Source organism: Aptenodytes forsteri, unplaced genomic scaffold (assembly GCF_000699145.1).
Source record: "Aptenodytes forsteri isolate BGI_AS27 unplaced genomic scaffold, ASM69914v1 Scaffold217, whole genome shotgun sequence".
NCBI lineage: Eukaryota > Metazoa > Chordata > Aves > Sphenisciformes > Spheniscidae > Aptenodytes > Aptenodytes forsteri.
Genome location: NW_008796222.1, coordinates 7,789,085 through 7,798,027, shown reverse-complemented (window position 1 = coordinate 7,798,027; position 8,943 = coordinate 7,789,085). Strand labels below are relative to the sequence as shown.

The following is an 8,943-nucleotide window of genomic DNA, read 5'->3' as shown; positions in this document are numbered from 1 at the left end:
GGCAGGGGGAAGGGGGTGTGTGGGGGAAAGTCTTCATTTCTCTGGTGAGTTTGATTTCTAACATTCGTTTTTCAACCAGGAGTTTTAATAACGTTAGGCAGAATACCAAGTAAATGCTCAAGGACGCAAGTGGAATCTTAAATTAATTCCTCAACATAGTTTCTGCCCACTTAAAACATCTCATAGATAATACCTCCCTCCAGGAAAATACGTCCTATTACAAATAGAAATTGCTTTTACCAAGTTCTAAAGGAAATGGTCTCTGCCTGCTTTTGTCCTTAAGCAACTAACGTCAGCTACAGAAGGGTTATTAGCACAAGAAAAAGTGCCAAAATCTTTTCTGTTGCTAACATGAACATGCACTGTGAACAGTGTATGGAAGATCTCCATTTTCAGACATCTCTGTAAAGTAAGGCCTTTGCTGAACATTCCTGTAGAATCTAAATAATTCACATTTGGGGGAGGAGGGGACAAAGATATTATAACACTGTACTCCACGTGCTGCATCTTCTAACTTGCTACTGACTCAAGGTATGGAGCACAATTTTAGATCCCCTTCAGGTGGACAGCCCACAGTGTATACAGAGCACTTTAAAAACAAAAGCTTAGTACCAAAAGATTCTTGCTCTAATATTTATCTATATTAACATCTTGTTTATAATGAAATACCCAGCAGCTAGCAGAGCCAGCAATGCCACCTCCTCCTCTCACATATGGCTTTCAGGAGTGCTGCTGTGTTGAAAAGGCAAAATTATCATTGCCCAACAACATGCAACCCAACAACAAAATGCCATTCCAAATGGCTTGATAGAACAAATGTATGGATTTTTATAGAATTATGTCAACTCCAAGGTGTATAAACTGACTCAATGCTATTCAAAGAAATTAAAACTCTAATGCTCCTGTCCCATATTCTGAACTGGTTTGAATATTGCAGTAAAGAAAGTTACTGCTGAATATTTTAACTGACAGAAATTCACAGCTTAGCCAAAAAGTGTACCCAATAAGCCACTTTCAGGATACGAAAACCAGAAACAAAATAACCCCAATATTACAATAAATTAAAGTATACGCTACAGTAAATTATTTTCGTATTTCTAGAAGTACAAGCGTGAGTGTATTTGGTGTTATAATTTGCCTCAGTTTGGGCACTTTCCTAAATTTGGACATGTGTTGGAAGAGTTTAAGCTGACTTAAGTCTTGGATCAGAAAAGATTAAAGGCAAACATAGGCTACACTGATTTAGAACCACAACTGAATTTCACCTTTTAAAAAACACTTACTCTTTCATCTAAGAATTTAAAAAGTGCATTTTAATAATAAAATAATCTGATCTAATGGCAGATGATGCCAGAACGAACTGTTCAGCTTTCTGCCACCATCTCCATCCTCACGCTGCTTCTGCGCCAGCTCCTGCACACATGTAAGCTCCCAATGAGATCCCTCAGGGAGCTAATCCTGCAGAAAACGAGTTCTGCAGGAGAAGAGCGAATACTTTCTGCGGGTTTAACCACCTGAATGAGCTCACCATGAGTCAGGTGAGTGTCACCTGCCAGGCCATTAAAATGGGAGGCAATGCCTACTGGTAGTGAAGAAGGGAACGAGGCTATCTCCTTGTGGCAGTGACTATCCATTACCTCAGCCAAAGGACAGGACATGTATTCTAAGTCTGCAAGTTCACATTGTTCACCAGTTTTATCACTCTGTCATGCTTTTGCTGGCTACTGCTGATCTTAAAATTGTTACTCTTAAGTTATTTTTAAGGTATCTAAAAATATTTTTTTAAAAGCACATTTGGTTTTTTAGCTTCTTTAAAAACTCTTTGATTTAAGACAGTAACAAATTAAGATTTAAACAATGTTCTTCAAATACATCCAAGCAAGTACTCTCACAAATACCTAACCTCCCATGTTTCTGTTTTTTTCACTGCAACATTAGTTAAATAAATTCTAAAGGTCATTTCCACAGCTCAGGAGAATTTGGCTAATATTATGATAAATATTCTTGGAGAATCTAATTTTTTTAAAAAATAAAAAAAAAGCAATGAAATAAGCATAACATGACTTTTATGGATGTGACCATCTTTGGTCTACATCCAAATGCATGCTAAAAATAGTAAGAACAGAGTTATATTAAACCAGGAAAGTACAAGGTGTCTTGATGCAAAACATTGGTTTACATAAAATAGAAAAATATTTTTCCAGCAGATGCAAATTGAAACAGCTAAGAGAAAAACACCAGACAAACTGCTCCCCATCTTAAAAGGACACTGAAGAGTTGGTATTTACGTATTATGCAAGAAACTGATCCCAGTGGAATCATGCCTGAGGTACCATTCTTAGAAGCAAAAATCACAGGTATGAGCATATGAATAAAAATTAGATATACAAAATTTTTTGTTAACTGAGAATTTAAATTGGTTACTAAATGGTTCCATTAACTCCTAATTTCAAGAGCAGACAGGACACATCCAGAATAACATCATTTTTTTCCTTACTGTGTTCGAGATGCAAAATAACCATTTGAAATACCTGAATTCTTCAGAAATCTGCAATGATTTTTGAAAAGGCAAAAGATTCTGAATACACCTTTAAATCACCAGTGTACCAAAGCAATTTAAGTGGTTTCCTTTCACTCACTGAGCTATCCCAGAAGCCATTAGCTTAAATTTATTTGCATACCAAGAACACATTAAGACTTCAGAAATTTCTGTTCTTCTCCCTTCTCAATTATGCCAACATCAATCAAGCACTATCATTCCAGTGCCATAAAATAGTTGTCTTTTTCGTAACAGCAACCATCACCTCTCAAAGTTCCAAGAGAAAAGACAGAGACATTAGGCACCAGCTTTGCTGCAACACATCAACAACAGATAAGACCTGTAAAGTAGCGGCACTAGTCATGCAAAACACCTGGTGCTGCAGGCTGGAAATAGCAACACCGGCAAGAAAATTCTCTAGGGTATTTGTTATTATTATCCTAGATACCATCTTGTATTTCCTATCAAGATATCAAGTTCATGTATGGCATTTGAGTGTAAATATATTTAATAGTTCCATAAACACAGATGCTTCCCTTAAACATAGCTGAATATAGACTTTTCAGGTGTTCCTTTTCAAGCTGTATCTAATTACATCTCAGCACTCTGTCAAAGCAACAGCTGTCTCCTTAGGAAAGTAATAATTGTAACATGAAAATCAGGGTTGTACTTGCTTCCTGCTTTTGCTCATGGCTACTATTCCAAAAGTGGAAAAAAAACCCCACACAAATATTTTAACATCTGGAATTTAACAGAAAAACTGACAATAAATATCAAGGAACGAGGTAAAAAATGATCCATACCAAAACCTGAAACCCTACTTCTGGCCACTCTTATTAGGTATTATGACAAAAATTAAATAGAATTTATTTCAGAAGATGTCTGTGACATCTATTCCGGGCCTGCCTTACGTTTATTCATATCTTTTAAGAAAAGATTTGCTCTACATCCAAAAATTAATCCAAGCCCCTATTTACTATTAAAGACTCAAGAACAATCTACGTCTCACCAAACTTAAGTAGCAATTATAAGTTTCTGGACACGCATCCCTATTTTGACCTACTGGGGCAATTACAAAACATAACCAAATAAAAGCAGCGGCTTTATACAGAGATTACACTACATTTCCCACCATACCTACTACTGATGTTACAATAGCATAACTATTAGAACAGATTTGGCATATTAACCATCATGTTGTTTGTCTCATGCCAAAAATCCTAGTTACAATGCAAGTGGCAGCAAGCACTATACCCATGTTAGTGTTCTTTTTGCAACCCTTCGTAGTACTTCACTTAAGTATGAGGAGTGGTGGGAAACTTTAAGGGGAACAGGGTAACTAAGACAAGGCAACTGGCTGCCCTTGTAATCTGCAATCAACTTAAAGAGCCACTTCAGGTCATGAGAAATTTCAAGATGACAACTCTTTCATAGTTCTCTTCCCACGGTCAGAAAAAATACCACATGGAAAAGAAATACTCCATGAAAAAACTACTCCTTCACTAGCTTTTATGGTAACTTGCACGTAAGCCAAACAATGTACAAGGGTATCAATCACTTTCCTACTTAAATATCTTTTCAAAGTTGTGCACAAACTTAAAAGAATGTTCAACCAACATATATCAGCTGGCTCATGTACTGTTTTCGGATATTGATATCTGCAATCCTTCTACCGGATCTAGCATCATTGTCTGAGCTCAGATGACTCAGATAAAAACAATGTGAAAACATAGTTTGTTTTCATGTTTAAAGTCTCCATTGGTCTCCTGCAACAATAACAGGAAGAGCTGTACGGATCGATATGCAAGATTACTAATAGGGACTTTTCTTCTCCTACCCAACAACACGCACGTGAAACTTTCTTAACCAGGTAATACATGCAACACTTACCAGATCTCTGTGAAGCACCCAGTTTGCATGGAGGTAATGGATTCCATCGAGGATCTGGTAGAGTAGGGATTTAACCATAGATCTTGGCAACTGCATGGGCTTTTTATTTGCTTTTGAGGCACGGTGAAACTTGATAATATGCTAGAAATAAAACAAGTAGAAACAAGAAGTATGTTAGATAAGTGGAAAGGTTTTTTGTTGTGTTGGGTTTTTTTAAACTATTAACACTAAATAATGGAATGAAATACAAAGTTTGTTGAACTTTGCAATTAAAAGCAATAGTGATGTGCTCACAATTTGAGTTGTTTTTATTCTCTGAGTTGCTTTAAAAAAACCAGCTGTCAAGCTTTTGTTAGTATCTAAAGACTGGCTACTTACCTCCAGTAAAGCGTCTTAGACATTCTCCTCCCTCCCTCCTCCCCATTTGGGATCCTTTTATCCTCAGCTGCTGGAGAAGAAGCTTTCAAACCAACAGTATCTACCAGAAAGAGGACCACACTCTATGCTTTCACACCTTCTCTTCTCCTCTCCAAAAACACCCAGGACAGAGTGCTTGCAACTACTTTACTGCTCCCCCCAAATCAGAATCCCAGGTAGAAAGAGATTAAATAAATACTCAAATAAATAGTTAAGGGCGAGTGAACTCCAAAAACCCCACACCAGAACATTAGGGTCAGATCATGTGCAAACATCTAAAAATGGTTATATTCTCACTTCCCAGTTTTAGCTGCATACTTCATTGATGATGACAAGCTAGTGGTTCTCGGATTACAGAAGTCAGTCAGCCCATTAGAGGACAAATACCACTTGAAAACATGGAAAGCAGAAAGGGACCCCACCAGTAGTCAGTTGAAGGAATGAAAAACAGATCATGAAAAGATTGCTGAGAGATCATGAAATATTCATAAACTAATTAATATTTATCGTAAGATCAATGTGGAGATGATGGGTTAGGTTTGGTTTTGCTACCCCATACAAGAAATAAAGCGGGGTGAGGCCCTTCTACCTTTTCAATCCTCAGACAAGGTGGGGCTATGCAAGGCACAAACCCAATCTTAACATACTGCCATTCAGCAAAAAACTAAATCCATTCATTCGGATTAAAAAAAAAAAATCTCCTTCTTGAAGGCAATTCAGAGAAGCATCTCAAATAACAAAATAGTTTTCCATTATGTGCTTTTTGAAAGACAGAAATAATAAAGGCAGTTTGCATTTTTACTGAAAGCGATTCAAAATGCTAATCTGTAGAGTGACAAGACTACTAATTACCCAATTCTTTAAATAGGATTTCTCTAGTTCAAGATCATCCCCCTCCCCAGGTTAAAGAGGTAGCCAATGGCTGTGTTTTCATTAGACCTCTACTCCCTCCACCACCACCCCCCGCCAAGTTTGTCACTAGTGTTCCCAATGAAAACGGTAACAGGTTAATGTTTCCTCACGGTAAATGCTACCTCTGGCTGTCACCAGTACTTTAGCCACTGTCAAATTGTGCTTAGCAAAGGTGTAGACAATATTGTCTAAAGAGAAATAAAAAAAGCAAAAAATTAATCAGAACAAGAGCCTGCTTACTCCCTATCAACAGCAATGTTCCCACTGATCCTTCTACTACTACACATACAACAGTGATGGCTGTATATTAAAAAGCAGTATAAAAGAAATCTACAAGATTATCAGTTTTTAATACACAAATGACAATTAATAAACAAACCAAGCTCTTAGTACCTGATCCTTTAATTGTGCGATCACTCTGAAAACTATAATGGAAAGCCTTAAGGGATCATTTCCTCAGAAAAGTTTTTTCTTGTCATGTCAGAAGAAGATTCTGTGTCAAAACTTCAACTGGGAGTCCCTACCTTCCAATACTGCACAATGCTCACCAGACAATGACCTTCATGTGTAATTACAGTATGATTTATAAAGCAGTAACAATACCATAAACCCCAAAATTAACATCTTTATTAATACACACTATGAAAAAAATATAGGAGCAGAGGTCACAACACAGAGACCCATAAACCCAGCTCAGCCCTTTTTTAAGGTGCACATAATCACTAAAAGGAATTTCTATACCCATTTAAAAATTGACTAGTAATGACGACACAAAACATTCCTTATAATAAAGGCATATAGAAAATGAAACTGAAAGAGGGACTCATGGGACAGAATGGGACACAACTAACCACGGATGCATTGAGGAGAAACGCTCTGCCTCTGGCCCTACCACAGCCTCTCTGGTACCTCTTGAGGAAAGGAACATGATGGCACCAGGCTGGTACCCTCTGGTTTCTGCCCCTGCCCTCCCCTGTGGCTCCCTGGTTCCTTCCAATGGATTGGGAATCCTGCCGAAGGTTTTGTCCTGTGAGAAACTAAAGGACTGAGCAGATACTTAAAGCAACGGAAGAATCTGTTCAGGAACAGGATACTACTTATTAATCAAGCAGCTACTAGTATGCCAGGGCCACCCACTAGATCAGCAAAGCAATGCTTACACCAGGGTAGAGGAGGGGAAGGTTTCCTGCAGCGACTCAAAGCAGCAGCTTCCCTCTTTCTTCCTCTCGTTCCACAGGAACACCTAGGTGAACTTTTGAGGCAGATAACTTGCCCTTACACTGAGCTTTAGGTATGACAAATTACCTCTAAATCAGAGCTAGCACAACTTAAATCAGCACAACACTAAGCTAAGTTACCCAGCCAGACTTGCCAGCTGAGGCTCACCACCACACTTACCACAGCTGGCTCACGCTCCAGAAGACGACAGAGCTTGCTCTTATCTGCCTCTGAAATACCACTTAGACACATCCTAACTCATCTTGCTCTGATGTTGGTTTGTCCCAGTCAGAAAGGCTAAGAAAGCACACTCCTTTCTTGAAGGCGTTCTTGAATTGCAGAACTAACTTAAAACTGATAGTTTTGCTTTAAGCAAGCAATATCACCATTAGATAAAATTCAATTTCCTACAAAAGCAAATAAAAATTGTTGCCAACTTATTCCACAGAAGTTTATATTCATCAAATTGCAAACTTCACCCCATTGCAGTTTAGACTGGAGAACTGAACAAAAATTAAACTAAAAACATACTGCAGGGCCAAACAGTACAGGGAACTGAAAAGCTGAATTTGCCCCACACCACTGGAATGAATCCATAGTGCTTCTGCCCAAGTCCTACTCTCAAGAGTTTTGTAAAAAAAGTAGTTCATCCAATTTCTTTTATGCAACTAGCCATATGAAGAAAGACCAACACATATAACCAACATTAAACAGCCATTTTAATGGCAGCATCCACCTAACAGACAGAAGGGCAAATAGGTGCCATTACTGAACAGCATCTCTTCTGCTGGAGGCAGCAGGCCCAAGCTTTTTCTTATTTCTTTATATTTTCAGAAATATATCTATATGGCCCTACCACTGTTGTGGGAAAATATTCCTCAAATTAAAAAACTAAATAAATAAATAAATAGCATCAAAACAGAAATAAATGAATGGTCATAATTTGACAAAAGTTTTGGCGATCAGGCAGATCAGGTGTACAGTAAGCTCCAAAGGAAAGGATGCCATATCAGCACAACTACGCTAAAGGAATTTTTTTAACTGGAGCAATTCTGCTGACTTCAGCTATGGCAGGGAGATGTACTCTTTCTGTGTAAAAACACTTAAAATTTAATAGTTTAAATCCAAGACCTCAGGTGTAGAAATGGCTGCAGGTGCCAGCACAAACTAGAATGTTCTTTATACATAACTGCACTATGCAAGTGGATGAGGCATTCTCTACTAGCTTCACTTCCTGAATAGTCCCAAAGTGCAGCCTCAAGTACAGCATATAACAGCCATAATCTTAGACCTAATAAAGGTATGGAATAATTTACAGGAATTATAGGAATTGTAACCTGCATTTCCCATTCCCCAGATGACTGCCGTAACCGCTAGGCTTCAAAACCACACTCCTCCTTTCTCTCATTCAATAAATCTTTTTGCAGAATAGCACAGCATCAAGACTGTCCCGTGAGTTAGGAGTATAGATTTGAACCCTGACAGGTACGAAGGACATTCTGCTTCTCCCTCTGGGAACCAGAAGGTGTGTTTGGACATTGCAGCTTCTAACCTTTAGGTATGCTCAAGTTCTTTGCTGAGTCTTACCCCTAATGGATAACCATTAAGAACAAAACGTGAGGACTTCCACAATCCAGTCAAGTCAGAAAGGCATGTTTGTAGCAAGAAGACAAGCAGACAGAGGGTCAAACAGCTTCGGCATTCTCCAAGTCTTTTTTCACTGTCAATCCCTAAAGAGAACTTAATTCCCATATTCTGACAGACCACCTGGCTACAAAAGCTGGAAAATACCCAGACACAGTCAGCAAAAGTTTAGGGAAGCCTTAATTGTTGGTGCGCACTGTACCAGTCGCATGCTACAGAACAGAAACCCATCCCCAATGTTATCCAGCCGAAATTTCATTTTAATTAGTTCATTAGAACACTGTAGATGCAAGCTCCCCTTCTGATATATCTAATACACTTCA

General features: G+C 38.3%; 1 protein-coding gene across 1 annotated transcript in view; it reads right to left on the bottom strand.

Annotated features, from left to right (window-relative positions):
- Window positions 1-8,943, bottom strand: part of CDK19 (cyclin dependent kinase 19) — a 121,722-nt gene that overhangs the window by 69,941 nt on the left and 42,838 nt on the right. The window contains exon 4 of the mRNA XM_009289198.1: window positions 4,430-4,570. Within this exon, the coding sequence (XP_009287473.1) occupies window positions 4,430-4,570 (141 nt within the window). The remainder of the gene's footprint in view (window positions 1-4,429; window positions 4,571-8,943) is intronic.